Below are 16950 nucleotides of genomic sequence, written 5' to 3'. Positions count from 1 at the left end.
CTGTCCCCTCATTTCTGGGAAAGAGAAGGAAAGGAAAAAAGGCAGGTGGAGGGCTCCGGCTCCGTCTTCCTGAGCCTCTCAGGGGCTCTCAAGGGGGCACACCTGCGGGCACAAGGGGCAGGTGCAGACACCATCATGGTATCTGTGTCCCTCTGTCTGGGAAGGTAGAGGACATGGTTGGAGCAGAGAAAAGGAAGAAACAGTGAGACAGCAGAGCGGCAGACACACAGATGGACAAGCCCCGAGAGGAGACGGGAGACCAGCCCCAGCACAGCCAGCCTCGGGGTGCAGGGTCGGGGTCTACCTTGTATGCAACTCGAGCATGGCATTTCTCCCCCAGCCCCAGGGGTGGGGACATGTGTTTCAGCATCTCAAACATGTCATTGTACCTGATGCGCCCACTGGACACCCGGCCCAGGGAGGCAGAGGCAGGGTGGGGTCCACAGGAAGGGGTGCGGCGGGAGGGGGCCGGGGGGAGGAAGCAGACAAGAAAACAGATCCAGTTAACCAGCATCCGATTACACGCCAAAAGTCAAAATACGTAAAATGAGGGACTTCTCTGCTTGACACGATCCCCTCCTTGCCCCTCCCAGCCTCACCTCCACACTCCAGCCCCACGCAGGGCAGCGGGCAGGGGTGACATCTGAGCTAATGAACATGGAGGGATGAGGAAGGGCTGCATCGGGGCGGCTTTGGGTTGTCAACTTCTGATTTTACACTTTTAGAAACCACAGATAATGCCAAATCAGAAGAGCTGCTTCACCATGCCGGGAGAGCCGGCAGACAGAATTACGTGACTGATGAGGCCGGCCTGAGAACCACGGCAGAAACATAGCTTTCCGTCACGCTCAATTTGCTTCCAAGTTAGCCTAGAGGCTAAAGAAGTGGAGAAAACTCTACAACAAGCCAGAAAACTAGAGCTGGGGGAGCCCCGAGGCTCTAGAGACAAACTTGACCGGTGAGTCCTGCTCCAAGCCCAGAGACACCCTAGGCCGCCCAGGGCGGGGCTGCTGCTGGGAGTCAGGGCTAGGCAGGAAATGGGAGATGGGGGGGGGGGTGGAGGGGGCAGGGGCGTGGTGGGCAGCTGGGGTGGGGTGTGGCTTGGAGCCACTCTTGCACCCTCCTGTCCACACCAGGGGCAGGGCTGGCCCCAACATACGGGACAAGGCTGCGGATCCAGGGAGGTGTCTGGGGGCCGATGACTGTGTCTTCCGAGGTAGACAGGCCACCAGGCCTGCAGCCTCACCTCCACCCCTGGGGACACCTGCCTATGGGACCTGCTTGGGGTCCCAGAGACGAGGTCGGGTTCAGGCCACCCAGGAGAGAAAGGCGACAGCTTTTTCCTGGCAGGCACAGCTGCCCCAGGGCCTGGCCCTCCTCTCAGGGTTCCCAGCCTTGGCTGAGTGGATCGATCCAGAGGTGAAGCAGGAGGGCCCGTCTTTGGGCCTCCACTGCCTCTGTCCTCGCCTCCCTCGGGGACCAGAAGCCCCTCGGTTGTCAGGCTCTTCAGACTGGGAGGGGCCGCTCCTCCTGGCCTGCTTGTGCCCATGCGCTCCTCCTCTGGGGCCCTTGGCCTCCAGCCTGTCTGACCATTAGCCCACCCTGCAGAGCCTGGAGGCAAAGCCGGGAAAGACAGCTGCTTCCTCGGGCACAGGCAGGGCCTGGCCCCCAGCTCCCACCCAGCAGCCGACCCCTGCCCTCCAGGCCCAGCCAGCAAGCTTCGTGTGCACCGCCTCAGAAGGCTGCCTCTCCCCAGCCAGCGGGAGGGGTCGGGAGATCAGATGGGGCACCAGAGCGTCCAGGAGGTTGGAGTGCGGGGCGGGGCAGGGCAGGAGGAAAGAGAGGTGAGGTGTCCTCATTCCCAAACCAGGCAGGGAGTGTGCGCTGTGTTTGCATTTTGGGCAGGGAAGGGTATGTCCCATGGAGGCTCTGAGTTGCAAACCTTGTAGGCCAACCTACGAGGGCAGTTCTTCCCTAAGCCGACGGGTGGCGCAATACAACGCAACAAACTGTACGTATCCTTACAATGAACCCGGCAAGTGGAAAGGAAATGTCACAGGTTATGGCAACCAGGGCACGATGAGCCCGTCCCGCCCGCCCACCCAGCCTGCGACAGGAAGAGGAGCCGGGCGGCTGGACAGGCAGCTCCCTGCAGGGAATCCTGGGGCTCAGAAAGCCCCGGGAGGCAGGGCAATCCCAAGACCATTTCCAGAGCCTGACGCGGGCAGGAGGCACACCATACAGAACCAGTGCTGGCCCCTGTCGCAAGCCCCCACTGTGCACGCACTGCAACCACTGGTCCGCCTCCCCCCGGGTCTTGTTCGCCCACCCTCTCTGGCAGCCCCTGCTCTCGCTCCCTGAGTTCTGGAGACCCCACGCCTGGCTCTCCTGACCGTCTCTACCTCCTGCATCTCCTGGAGTCTGCTGGCCCGGCTAAGGACCCCCTAGTCCCAGGGTGGGCACCCTGGCCAACACCGACGTTTCTCTTTCCTGTCCAGTCAGCTCCAAGTCATTTCTGCAAAAGAGGGAAGAAAGAGGAAGCCCCACTTTGGCCTCACCCAAGGTGCTTGCTACCTCACTGGACCTAAAGGATCATGACGAAGGGTCTGGAAGCATGGTGAAGCCCCCAGCCCCAATAATCACCCAACCCAATTCACAGCCTGTTCTCTGGCTCATCTTCTCTCTTCCACCATCGAATCCCTCACACGGCACCAGATGGAAAGTGGGGGCACCATACTGTCACTGCAATGCAAAAAACTGTCCTCGCTGTCTGTAAAGCAAAGTCAAAGTTCCTTGTTTATCCCAAATTTCAAGACCTTCTCAACCTGTCCCAGCCGCCCTTCCAGCCCCTTTGCAATGCGTTCTCTTCTGCATCAGACACAATCACAGCCCCTTCCCTTCAGCCCCGGCCCCAACCTCTTCTCTAGAGCTCAATCCATCCTGCCCTCTTCGGTTTGGCTCAAATGCCACCTCCTCTGACTCACCGGCCAGATGGGGTTTCTCCCTCCTCGAACACCCCGGGCTCACACTATGGCTCCTCTGTTCTCCCACAGTCCCGTTGGACTCAGCATCCCGAGAGCACGTGCTTGCTTCACCTACACACCCCTGGTCCCCAGCACACGGCGGATGCTCAGGAATGTTGACTGGGCAGATGGATGAACACAAAGATGAGTAGACAGATCGCTTACAGGTGTGATTGTGATTCTCCTCTCGACTCTCTACCCTTCACCAAGTGAAGCAACGGGGAAGATGGGAGAAGGCGGCACCATAAAGCAACAACCCCACGCCTTCTTCATCTCCCCACAGCAGGCATGTGTGCACGCACATTTGCACATACATACCCATGCACACCTGCGCTCACACACATGTGCACACACAAGCATGCACGCCCGTGTATACCCGTGCACACGCGCATTCACACACGTGCACACATGCACTGCACACACCTGCACACAATCACGTGTGCACGCGCGTACGCATATATACAAACCATGTGCGTGTGCGCACATGTACACATGTATGTCTGCTGCATATTCACACACGTGCACACAAGCACACACACGTGCACATATGCACCGCACTCACATTTGCACACACGCGTGCACGCTCATACGCGTACACACAAACCATGTGCATGTACACCCATGCACACACGCGTGCACACATGCACCGCACTCACACATTTGCACAATCACGTGTGCACACTCGTACGTGTACACACAAACCATGTGCGTGTGCGCACATGCACACATGTATGTCTGCTGCACACATGCATGTACGCATGCCACATGTGCACACAAACACACCCGTGCACATATGCAACACGCACCCACAGAGCCATACACACATATGAAAGCTTGGGAAATTTCACAAAGTTTTGTTGTTCTTTAAGTCTCTCCAAGAACGAGGAGACAGCAGAGTGGCCACCTGGGATATAAAGCGGACCACATCCCTACATCTGCCACGGAGGCTAGGAAGGGCTCAAAGCACCCTCGGTCCTGTGCCCAGGACTCAGTCTCCTCAGCTGCCTCTGCTGGGCCTTCCCCTATCCCCTGCCATCTGGAGGCAGGCTATGTTTTCAGCCCAGGCCACTTGGGAGCAGCAAGTCTGAGTGTTAGTTGCGGGTCACATTTATGCTACTTTTGGACCATGGTCTTGGGTGCTATTTCACAGATGCCACCTCTGGGGTGACGCTTATATTTGCTGTCTACTCTTCCACAGCACTTTCTTTACCCCACTCCCAATGGCCCCTGCCTTCCAGAGGCCCCATTTTCAGAACTCTGGATTTGGGAAACAGTCTGAGCCCCCTGTGCACCATCACAAAACCACAGTCTGGCCCAAGTCCATTCCCTGTATGTCCAAATTCTGCTCCACCTGTGGCTGGACTAGGGGAAGCCCTGGGTCTACAGTTCATAAAGATTGGGGGGAAGTCCTCCCCTCTCACAGGCCTGCACTGACTTGCCTTTGTCGTGCACCTATGAACATACTGCCCATACAGCATCTCTGCTTCCCTGCAACACACCCTTTAGAAACAACGTGCCCGGTCCTCCCTTTGGCAGCACATATACTGGAAACAATGTGCCCAGAAACAGCAGCATCTCTTGAGACCACAGTGCAGATGACCCTCCTAGAATGAGCCTCAAGCCTGCCTCACTTGGAGTCTCTCCTGCTCTCTGACCTGACTGGGCCCTCCTGACCAGAGAACCCACACCTACCCCTGAGCCAGAACGACACTGGGCACTGCAGGGCCGATGTGCTGACGCATCAGCAAAATGACAGGACTCTCCGAGGCCACAAAAACGGTCACCTACACCATGAAACATAAATAAATCCATGCTTGTTCTGCACTGCGTGAAAATTATTCAGTTTTCACTACAATGGAAAACACCCGGAGACACTACAGGAATGGAAATGCCCTAGGGTTGCTGGTGCTACCAGTGGTTTCAGGACTTGCCCAGCCTGGGAAGGGTCTCATACAGCATCTTCTGGATCCTCACATGATGGGGTAGGGGCTCCGGGAAGGCTGGATGAGAGGAGGGTGGGGGAGCCCAGCCAAGCTCCCAGGGGCTTGAGGGTCAGAGAGCTCTGGAGCAATCCCCTTGCTGAGCTCCAATTTAGGGAAAAACTGTGGGCAGTAGGGTCCTCACCACGACGACACTGACCATCTCCTCCAGGCCTCTACCACGCAAGGGGTGACCAAACACAGAGCTGTGCGAGGGGGACACGGGCAGGCTGGGAGCCTCGGAGAGAGGAGGTGGGAAGTGGCTACACCCCATCTTCACAGTCTTCTCATTCCCTTCGAGCGTGGGAAGGGACGGATGCCCATCCGTTTACTGATGCACTTGGTTCATTCACATTCATGTCTGCTGAGCGCTCACCATGAGCGAGGCGATGAGCCGGCCTGTGCCTTCCCCAGCAGCCAGGTGTCTTGGCCCTTCCATGTCCTGTGTTGGCCTTGCAGAGAGCATGCCCTGAATAACTACTCAAGTATCCGCTTGAGAGAATGAATGAATGAATAAGCAAATGAAGAAGCGAGTGATGAAGGAACAGACAAATGGGCAGATGGTGAGTCCATGCTGCTTTGCTAGCCCCGAGGATAAGAGTATGTGTCCTGGGTGTGCAGGACTCTCCCATGGATCACGGAACACCCTTCTAATGCAAGCCAGTCCCCTCATGACATACTTGCTCTGTCTGGAAACAAACTACCCCTCACTTAATGCAACACAGTAACCCTTTCCCACCATGACCAAAGGGTCTTCAACATACTAGACCCTTCCTGGTAGCTCCTTTAATTTCAGTGAAAGTTCACCAAGCGCCTGCTATTTGCAGCCTGGGCTGGGGACACAGGTGCATGTTGGCTCCTGTTCCCAAGAGATGGCAGAGAGGGAGAGGCCTGAGCCCATGGGCGGGAAGAATGTCATTTCTGCCATGAAGGCCTCCAAGTTTCATGAGGATGGTGAGGCCCCAAGGGAAGGCCCTCCTGCTGTGTCCACACCCTCTCCCTTGAGCCCTCCACGCCCCTCATGTGACAGACCTGTGAGGAGACAGTACACTCCCGTTTGGCAAGAGACTTGAGCCTCACAGACCCCTTGGAACCTCCTAAGCCTGGACTAAGGGTCTCACAGAGCATTTCTCCGCCCAGGGAGCTGTGTAAGAGCACTGTGGGCATGAGAAGGAGCGTGCCACCTAGAAGGGGACCTGGCACCACCCTCTGCGGACCCCGCCAAAACCTGAAGGGGTTTGACAAAACCTGTGCCACATGACACAGGTCTGAAGCCACCCAGCCCTGTCCCGAGATCCGTGGCACGGACCACCCTGAGGACCACGGAACACGGGGGCCACTCACCACGCGGCCGGGTCGTACTCAGCCCAGACCCGGATGAACTCGTCCAGGGGGTGAGGCCCTAGGATGGAAGAGTCCCGTGTAAGGTACTCAAAATTGTCCATGATCACGGCCACAAAGGGGCTCAACATCTGCAGGACAGGAAGGAGAAGGGGTGACGTAGAGAGACCTCAGCCCGCCCTCTACCCTAGCCCTTACCCTCCAGCCAAAGTCTGTGCGAAACCATCATGGCAGCGGAGGCCACTCTGACTCAGCCAGAGCCCGTCCAGCCCTGCTCCCCCCAGCCTCTGGGCCTCCCCTGCACCACCACCACCACCACCAGCCCCCGCAGCAGCCAGCCTCCTACCCCGGGGTTCTGGTCCCGCAAACTAACCCAGGTCCCTCCCACTCCCTGCTTCTGCTGCCCTACCCTAATTCATGTTGGCACCCCTCCCGCCCCACCTCCCATCACCACCCTCTTCCCCACCTAGCCAGCCTTCAAGGAAAACAGTGACTTTGGAGTTAGTAGTTTGGACTCCAGAGGCCAAAAGCTCACCTTCTTTTTTGTTTAATTGAGTTGAAATTCACATAACATACATTTAATCATTTTGAAGAGTACAACTCGGTGGCTTTAGTGTATTCACAATATTATGCAACCACCTCTCTAGTTTCAAAAATTCTTTTTTTTTTATTTTTTATTTTTTTTTATTTTTTTTTAAAGATTTTATTTTATTTGACAGAGAGATAGAGAGCACAAGTAAGCAGAGAGGCAGGCAGAGAGGGAGAAGCAGGCTCTCCGCCGAGCAGGGAGCCTGACACGGGGCTTGATCCCAGGACCCCAGGATCATGACCTGAGCCGAAGGCAGCCGCTTAACCGACTGAGCCACCCAGGCGCCCCCCAAATTTTTTTTTTTTAAGATTTTATTTATTTATTTGACAGAGAGAGACACAGCGAGAGAGGGAACACAAGCAGGGGGAGTGGGAGAGGGAGTTGCAGGCTTCCCACGGAGCAGGGAGCCCGATGTGGGACTCGATCCCAGGACCTGGGATCGTGACCTGAGCCGAAGGCAGACGCTTGACGACTGAGCCACTCAGGCAGTAGAGGGAGCCACCCACCTCGTTCTTCTCCAGGCTGCATTCAGACATCACCTGCTCCTCGAAGGTGATGATGATCAAGGCCACAAAGATGTTGACGAAGAAGAAGGGGAAGACCATGAAGTAGACCACATAGAAGATGGACAGCTCCATGCGGTACCCAGGGCCTGGGCCCTGCTCCTCATAGGTGGCGGCCACAGAGTGTTTCAGGACCCTGCACCAAGGGCAAACACCAAGTGTCAGGGGGACCCCTGAGGAAAGGGCCATGGGAAAGTCAAGACCTGTATCACAGGTGAGGCTTGCATATCTGAGCCCAGAGATGGCAAGAGGAAGGGGATGCTCAACACTGCGGGCCCCAGGCCGCTCCCCAGGACCGCAGTCTCCTGAGGTAGACTACCCTCCCTATAGGGCTTGTTCTCAGGGCTGTTGGAGGGCCATCAACGGGAGGTCTCCAGGGACCGGAGGTCCTAACCCCAGGACAGGTGGAGGCCCAGGAGTTCTGCCCTGCCTGCTTACTCCTGGCTCACACCTGCTCAGGCCCAGCTCACCAGTTCATACCCAGCTTCACCTGCCTTTAGAAAGCCCTGGGCTCCTGGCACAGCATTGAGCCTACCTTCTGAGCGGTGGTCCTCCCAGCCCCAAAGGAAGTCCCCAGTCATCCAGTGTGGCACTGAATACATACATCCCTCTGTCTACCCTTAACTGAGGCCAGAAGGGTAGCACAGGGAGACACCAAATAGACCCATCCTCCCTCTGGCCTTCAGCCACTCAAAAACGATTTTCAGGAGATCACTATGCTGTGTACTTTGTCTTAATCTCATCCTCTTTCCAGGTTGCCCGCCAGAAAGCAGAGCCATGTCTTACCTGGTAGGTGCAAGAGACTATGGTGTATTTGCTGGAAGACTAGAACACAAACAGAGGCAGAGTTTGGGACTCCCTGCCCAAGCTGCCCCTCTGCTATAGCATGATCTGCTACAATGAGCCAGTGAGCACTCACATGGGCCACCCTTCTCCTGTGGACACTGTGAACAGTGTCAGCAGAACCCAGAGCACCCGTACCCGAACCCTAACCCATACCTTAACCCGTACCCTAACCCATACCTTAACCCATACCCTTACCCCTAACCCCTAAACCCAAACCCTACACCCTAACCCTAGGCCCTAACACTAACCCTGGCCCTACCCTAGGCCCTAACCCTAACCTTAACCCTAGGCCCTACACCCTAACCCCTATGCCCTAACTGCTACGCGCTAACCCGTAGGCCCTAACCCCTACACCCTAATCCCTACACTCTAACCCCTAGGCCCTAACCCCAACCCTAGGTTGGCTGCTGAGTGCTTTGTTCCCTCGGGCTCGCTCCAGAGCAATACCAGAGGACTCACCTTCCACCCAGAAAGAAAGCCCGCCGTTTGGAACTCCGGAAAGGATTCACAGCAGGAGAACGCGGCATGCCCATCCCAGCGAACTCACACTTTCAGCGGTTCCCTGGCCAAAAAGAAGAGCAAGACACTCACGCTGACCCACGCCCTTAACCCCCACCGCCGGGAACCTCGACGCAGCGCTGGCACATCAGGCCTCCCGTGTCCCTATGTCCTAACACTCAGTCGAGGTTGGCTTCTGAGGGGTCAGTCCCCAGAACCTGGCTACAAAGCCCCAAAGATTCGGGACACCCGAGCAGTATCGGGGACTCAGGCTGCCACCCAGAAAGTAAACGCACCATTTGCTCTCCTGAAAGCAATCAGAGCAGGAGGACTCTGAATGCCCATCCCAAGGAATGCACAAATTTTGCGCCCTCTAGCGGCAAACCCTGAGCCTCACAATCAACCTCACCCAGGCCCTCCAGACAAACCCCGGGGAAGCAGGCCACAGTGCTGGTACGTCGGGCCTGCCGTGCCCCTAGGCCCTAACCCTATCCCTCGCTGGCTTCTGAGGGCTCTGGCCCCAGAGGCCTGGCTCTAAAGCCACAGGGGTTGGGGGCACCTGAGCAATACCAGAGGATGCAGCCTGTCCCACAGGAGGAAGCCGCACCGCTGGGAACTCGGGGCAAAGCTTTCCGAGTAGGAGCACTCTGCGTGCCCATCCCGGCGAAATGCCACTTTCAATGGCCCCCTGCCCGCAAACCCTGAGCCTCACTCTCACCCTGACCCATGCCCCCCACTCAGATCCCCCGTCCCCCAAAGCTTGCCCCAGCGGGGGCAGATGAGGGCTGAAACGACCCTAGACCGTTAGCCTATCCCTAGGTTGGCTTCTCAGCTTCTGTCCCCAGAAGCCTGGCTCCAAAGCCCCAGGGATGGCAATAACTGAGCAACACCAGAGGACTCAGCTTCCCAAAAAGAATTCAAAAACACTACTTGCAACTCCGGAGAGCGTTCAGAATACAACTCTGAATGCCCATCCCAGCCAATTCACAAATCTGGCGCCCTCTGGCAGCCGACCCTGAGCCTGACACTCAACCTAACCCACGGCCTCAACTCAGACCCCGGGAAGGTCATCACAGCGCCAGCACATCAGGCCTGTCATGCCCCTAAGCCTAACCCTAGGTTGGCTTCTGAGTGCTCTGTCCCCAGAGCCTGTATCCAAAGCCCCAAGGATTCAGAACACCTGAGCCATTTCAATGGAGTCAGGCTGCCACCCAGAAGAAAAATGCGCCATTTGGAACTATGGAAAGGATTCAGAGCAGGAGACCTCAGCATGCTCAACCCAGTCATAACCCACATCTATTGGCCCCCTGGCAGCACACCCTGACCCTGCCACTCACCCTGAACAATGCCATCAACACAGACCTCTGGGAAGCTCTCCCCAGTGTGGACACGTACAGTTCGCCCTGACCCTAGGCCTTATAAACACAGGTTGGTTTCCTAGGGTTGTGTCTCCAGAGACCTGGCTCCTAAGCACTATAGATGGGGACATCTGAGCAATACAAGAGGACACAGCCGGCCACCCTGGAGGAAACCACGCCAATTGGAACCCCAGAAAGCATTCACAGCAGGAGATGTTTGCATGCCAATTCCAGCGAACCTCAACATTCAGAGGACACCCGGCCACCAACCCTGAGCTTGACACTCACCCTGATTCATGCCTTCAACTCAGACCCCAGCTCGCCACAGTGCTGGCACATCGACTGCCATGCCCCTACAGCCTAACCCTAATCCTAGGTAGGCTTCTGAGGTTTCTTTCCCCAGAGACCTGGCTCCAAAGCCTCAGGGATTCGGGACAGCAGTGCAATACGAGAGGACTCAACCTGCCACCCAGATGGATAACACACTATTTGGAACTCAAGAAAGGATTCAGAGTAGGAAAACTCTGCATGCCCATCCCAGCGTACCCCTACTTTCAGTGGCTGCAAACCCTGACCTTAATCTCACTGTGACCCACGTGGTCAACTCATGCCCCTGGGAAGCATTCCACGGCACAAGCCGATTGGACCTGCCACACCCATAGGCCCTAACCCTTACTCAGGGTTTGCTTCTGTGGGCTCTGTCTCCAGAGGCCTGGCAATAAAGCCCCAGGGATTGATGACACATGGGAAATACCAAAGAACTCAGCCTGCCACCCAGAAGGAAACTGTGCCATTTGGAAACCTGGAAAGCATTCAGAGCAGGAGAACCCTACTTGCCCATCCCAGCGAAACCCCACGTTCAGGGGTCCCCTGGCGGCATACCCTGAGCCTGACACTCACTCTGACCCATCCCCCAACTGAGAGCCCTGGGAAGCATGACACAGTGTTGGCAGATGTGGCTGAAATAACCCTACGCCATTATCCTAACCCTAGGTTGGCTTCTGAGGGATCCGTCCCCAGAGGCCTGGCTCCAAAGTCCCAGGAAATGGGACACCTGAGCAATACCAGGGGACTCAGGCTGTCACCCAGAAGGAAACCGCACCATTTGGACTGCGGGAAGCGTTCAGAGCAGGAGTGCACTGCACGCACATTAAAGCACACCTGCACTTTCATTGGCCCCCTTGCCGCAAACCATGAGCTTCACACTCACACCGACACACGGCCTCAACTCAGACCCCCGGGAAGCTAGCCATAGTGCCCGTAGATTCAGCCTGCCAAGCCCCTAAGGCCCTACCATAACCTAGGTTTGCTTCTCAGGAGTCGGTTCTCAGAGGCCTGTTTCCAAAGCCCCAGGAATTGGGACCACCTGAGAAGGACCAGAAGACTCAGCCTACACCCAGAAGGAAACCTCACCGTTTGGACTCCAGAAAGCATTCAGGGCAAGAGAAACCTGCAATTCCACCCCATCCATCTCCCACATTCAGGGGTCGGGCCTAAAATCCTGGGCATGGCACTCACCCTGACCCATGCCCACAATTCGGCTCCCTGAGAAGCTCACCACACTGTTGGTAGATCGGGCCTGCCACGCACATAAGCCCTAACCTTAACCCTATTTTGGCTTGTGAAGGGTCTGTCCCCAGAGGCCTTCCTCTAAACTCCAGGGATTGGGGACAACTGAGCAATACCAGAGGACTCCGACTGACACACAGAAGGAAACCTCGCCATTGGGAACTCCGGAGGCCCATCCTAGCAAACCCCCACTTTCAGCGGCCCCCTGGCCAAAATCCCTGGCATGACATTCATCCTGATCCACACCCTCAAATCCATCCCCTGGAAAGCCTGCCACAGTGCTAGCAGATCGGGCCTGTCATGCCCGTAGTCCCGAGCCCTAACCCTGGCTTGGGTTCTGATGGGTTTTTCCCCAGAGTCCCGGCTACAAAGCTCCGGGCACTGGGGACACCTCAATAATAGGAGAGAACTCAGGCTGCCACCGAGAAGGATCCTGCATCATTTGGAACTACGGAAAGGTGTCTGTCCTGGAGAAATCTGCACGCCTATCCCGGCGAACCCCCACATTCCGCTGTACCTCAACAAGAACACTTGACAGTTCAATATGCATTTATGATAAAAACTCTAAACCATCTGGGTATAGAGGGAACACACCTCAAAATAACAAAGTCCATATATGAAAAACTCACAGCTGACATCATACCCAAGGGTGAAAAGCTGAAAACATTTCCACTAAGATCAAAAACAAGACAAAGAGGGCGCCCGTGTGGCTCAGATGGTTAACCGTCTGCCTTTGGCTTGGGTCACAATCCCAGGGTCCTGGGATCGAGTCCTGCATCGGGCTTCCTGCTAGACGGGGAGCCTGCTTCTCTCTCTGCCTCTGCCTCTCTCTCTCTGACTCTCATGAATAAATATAAAACATATTATATAAAAGACAAAAAAACAAGACAAAGATGCCCACTCTCATCACTTTCATTCAACACAGTATTGAAAGACCTAGCCAAAGCATTCAGACAAAAAGAAAAGAAAGAAAGAAAGAAAAGACGAAATCCAAATAGGAAAACTGTCACTGTTTGCAAAGGACATACTATATATAGAATTCCATAGAGATTCCAACAAAACTGTTAGAATCAACAAAATCAGTAAAGCTGCAGGATACAAAGGCAATATACAGAGACCTGTTGCATTTCTTTTTTTAAAGACTTTATTTGACAGAGAGAGACAGGACAAGCAGGGTGAGCAGCAGAGGGAGAGGGAGATGCAGACTCCCCACTGAGCAGGAAGTCCACTGAGGGTCTCGATGACAGCACCCCGGGATGGTGACCTGAGCCAAAGACAGATGCTTAACCGACCGAGCCACACAGGTGTCCCAACTTGTTGCATTTCTGTGTACTGATGACAAACCTTCACAGAGAGAAAATAAGAAAGCAATGCCATTTACAATTGCATCAAGAAAAAAAAAACCTAGGAGAAAAGTAACCAAGAATGAGAAAGACCTGGTACACTGAACACATGTTGCAAAAGGAAGGAAAAACACATGCATGTTGAGGGGGCGTGTATGGGTCAAAGAAACAGAGGACGACACAAATAAACGGAAGCATTCGTCCTGCTCATTAACCGGAAGAGTTAATCATGTTCACATGTCCACAGCAACCAAAGCAATCTACAGATGTGATGAAATCCCGATCTGAATTCCAGTGCCATTATTCAAAGAAATAGAAGACAGTCCTAAAATTCATATGGAATCACAGAAGACACCAAATACCCAGAGCAACCTGGAGAAAGAAGAGAGCAGGAGTCACCACACGCCCGGATTTCAAGCTAGATTACAAAGCTGTGCTCATCAAAACTGTATGGTGCTGACATAGAAACAGACACACAGGTCAATGGAACCGAACAGAAAGCTCAGGAAATGATAATCACAGCACTTTGGGCAAAGTGTACTCATTAGAGTCAGTACATTAAAGGTATATTTAGACTTAGCTCTGATATAATTATTATTAACTCTGAGCGAGAATTAATATTTATCTCCTGTTTCAACAGCTGATTCCAAAAAATGCATTTTTTTAAACTTGTTTTATATAAACACATATTATTAAATAAGAGTGATTTAGAATCCACGTTTTTAAGAAATATTAAAATCACTTTAATAAACCTATCAGGGAAAAGAAACAGAGATATCAATCATCACAACTGACAGCATCACAAAAGACAATCAGACACAATCTCTGATCTGATGGAAGAATATAACATTTTGAGTAGTTCTGCCCAAATGTTAAACCTGTTGAAAGCTATAAATCCGGCAAGTCATTTACAAAAACACACGAGAGAAATGTCCTAACAAATAGTATGAACATGTAATCAATAAAGTCCACACTGCATATATTCCAACAGGAAAAAATACTTTCCCAAAAAATAAACTGTAAACAAAAAAATGAAGGAGGAGGAGAAGGAAGAGGAAGAGGAGGAGAAGAAGAAGAAGAAGAAACCTGAGAAACTAACCCACACATGTATGGCCTTAACTTACGACACAGGAGCAGAAAATATACAACGGGGAAAGGACTGCCTCTTCAGTGAACGGTCCCGGAAAACCGCACACTACATGCAGAAGAATGGAGCTGGATCGCTTTCTGACAGCACACACAAAAATTTTAAATGGATGAATGACTTGAATACAAGACCGGAATCCATAAACCTCCGAGAACAAAACACAGGTAGTGAGTTTCTCGACATTGGTTTTGGCAAAGAGTCTTTTAGATCGGACACCAAAGGCAAAGGCAACAAATGCAAAAATAAACAAGGGGAACGACATCAAACTGAAATTTCTACATGGCAAAAGAAACCATCAAAACTTAAAAGGCAACCTACCCAATGAGAAAAAAAAATCTGCAAATCATATGTATGAGAAGAGGCTAATATCCAAAATATACAAAACACTCATACAAATCAAAACAGACAAAAAAACCTGTATAAAAAATGGGGAGAATATGTGAATACTTTCCAAAGATGGCACCCAGGTGGTCAAAAGACACAGAAAAAGTTGTTCAACATCACTAATCGTCGTCAGGGAAACCTAAGTCAAACCCATAATCCGCTATCTCCTCACACCTGTCGGGATGGCATTTGTCCCAGAGACAGACACCAGGTGTGGTCAAGGGTGTGTAGACAAGGGGACCCTGTGCACTGTTGGTGGGAATGTACATTGGTGCAGCACCTGTGACAAAGAGTATGGAGGTTCCTGGAAAAATGAATCCAACTACCACATGACCCAGTGATTGCTCTGGGTGGATTTATTTGGAGAACACAAAAACACTACCTCAAAAAGATAGATGCACTCCCATGTTCACTGCAGCATTCTTCACAGTAGCCAGACATGGAAACAGAGACCTTGGGAGCATTATGCTAAGTAACTCAGACACAGAAAGACAAATACCAGATGTTCATGGACGTTCCACATGGAAAAAAAAATACTGAATGCACAGATACTGAGAACAGATTGCTGGTTGCCAGATCCAGGGATGGGGGAGGAATGGGGGAAGGTGGTCAAAGGCACAATGTTTGGGCGCCTGGGTGGCTCAGTTGGTTAAGCGACTGCCTTTGGCTCAGGAGTCCCGGGATCGAGACCCACATCAGGCTCCCGGCTCAGCAGAGAGTCTGCTTCTCCCTCTGACCCTCTTCCCTCCCGTACTATCTCTCATTCTCTCTCTCTAATAAATAAATAAAATCTTAAAAAAAAAGGCAAAATGTTTGAGTGATAAAATGCATAAGTCATGGAACGTTCTGTGCAGCATGGAGACTAAAGCTAACCCTGCAGGATGGCGTACAGGTTCCCCCGCTATTTGAAAGTAGTTTCCTTCCTTCCTAGGAAGGAAACCTCTCACAGCAAGAATGGTGTAGACCAAAGGAGAATTACCATTCATTTCTACAGAAAAAAAATCGCATGCTCAGACTCCAAAAACGACTTCTCTTTGGCTTTTCCTAGGCCTCGGGACACGACTTCCTAACAGATGCCCAAAATAAATGGAGATGAAGCACAGCAGATGCTCACAGACACAATTCAAAGTGCTGGGGGCTGGACGTGGAGAGCGGTTCCCAGGAAAGACCTGGTTGAGGTGCACGCTGCCCCTGCAGTGGCTCCCCGCAAAACAGATGATGAACGCAATGCTCACTTTTCGACTTTTTTCATAAGAGCAAAATCCTCTTCAGGATTCCTCCTGTTATTGAAGCTGGGTAATGAAACAGATCTTTAAAAAAAAAAAAAAAAGCCATGTGTACCGTGAACTTTTAAAAAGTGGGGGATATTGTACTTGAAAGTCGCTGAGGGAGTAGATGTTAACTGTTCTCCTGGACACGCACATCAGCAGATCCACCGTGAAAGGCACCTTCCTGAGCATGTGGAACACAGACGACCTCCTACCCCCAGAAACCTCCTCCTTCTCCTCACTCAGGACAACCAGCCACAGCTGGGAGTTACCCCAATTCCTCTTTCTCCCATTCCCAGTATCTAACCCATCAGCAAATCCGGTGAGCTCCTTCTTAAACGTACCCAGAATAGGACTGACCACTCCTTCCAAGGCCACCTATCTGGTCCACACTAGAGGCCATCTCTTGCCTGAGTTCCTGGAAAAGCTTCATCATGGACCTCCCCTGCCCATCCTCAATCCTCTGTCATCTATTCTCAACACTGTAGCCAGGATGGCCCAGTGAAACAGGGTCCCATGGGGTCACAGCACTGCAATGGCTTTCTGTCTCCCTCTGTCACCTCCCTGAGGTGATGTCCTAAGCTGTCTCCCGTGGCCACAGGGCCTTCTTGCTACTTCTGGACATACCTGGTACGCTCCTGCCCCGGGACTTATACACATGCTTTCCTTCCGTTTAGAATGCTCTTGATGTGATATCACTCACCTTCTTTAGATCTTGACTCAAGGATCACCTTCCCAGTGAAGTCCCACCTGGCTCTATGTGAATAGCAAGCACCACCCTTACCTCCCCTGCAGCACCCCAGCCCCGTCTCCTGCTCCGTATTTCCGTAGCAGTTATCACAGTCACCAGTCCATCTCGGCAGGGCAGAAACGAAGGCCTACACTGACGCTTTCACCACTGACTCCCTCCGATTTCCTGGTCCAAAGCCCCGGGGGAAAAGGTGCCCCAGGGCTCTGGCACAGCCAGGATGCCAAGGACCAGGGGTCCATCGACTGCACCCTGAACACTATCAGGAAAATGAGCCACACGAGGAATCCACCT

The 16950-nt window shown here is 53.1% G+C and overlaps 1 protein-coding gene across 4 annotated transcripts in view; it reads right to left on the bottom strand.

Moving 5' to 3' along the window:
* Positions 1 to 3586: 3586 nt before the first annotated feature.
* The window catches only part of LOC148164940 (voltage-dependent N-type calcium channel subunit alpha-1B-like), a 41219-nt gene continuing 27855 nt past the window's right edge, over positions 3587 to 16950 (bottom strand). For 3 of the 4 annotated variants that reach the window (XM_088021289.1, XM_088021287.1, XM_088021288.1), the window contains 4 exons: positions 8801 to 8903; positions 7439 to 7631; positions 6347 to 6474; positions 3587 to 5494 (listed from right to left, as the gene is read on the bottom strand). In XM_088021289.1, coding sequence (XP_087877415.1) covers positions 5290 to 5494; positions 6347 to 6474; positions 7439 to 7631; positions 8801 to 8874 — 600 coding nt within the window. In that variant the 5' untranslated portion in view covers positions 8875 to 8903 and the 3' untranslated portion in view covers positions 3587 to 5289. The remainder of the gene's footprint in view (positions 5495 to 6346; positions 6475 to 7438; positions 7632 to 8800; positions 8904 to 16950) is intronic. The other variant, XM_088021290.1, reaches the window with a different exon arrangement.

The sequence above is a fragment of the Eumetopias jubatus genome, unplaced genomic scaffold (assembly GCF_037043125.1).
Source record: "Eumetopias jubatus isolate StellerSeaLion01/CBP00866 unplaced genomic scaffold, mEumJub1_p1.0 scaffold_2, whole genome shotgun sequence".
Lineage (NCBI taxonomy): Eukaryota > Metazoa > Chordata > Mammalia > Carnivora > Otariidae > Eumetopias > Eumetopias jubatus.
This window is presented reverse-complemented; position numbering and strand designations above follow the sequence as displayed.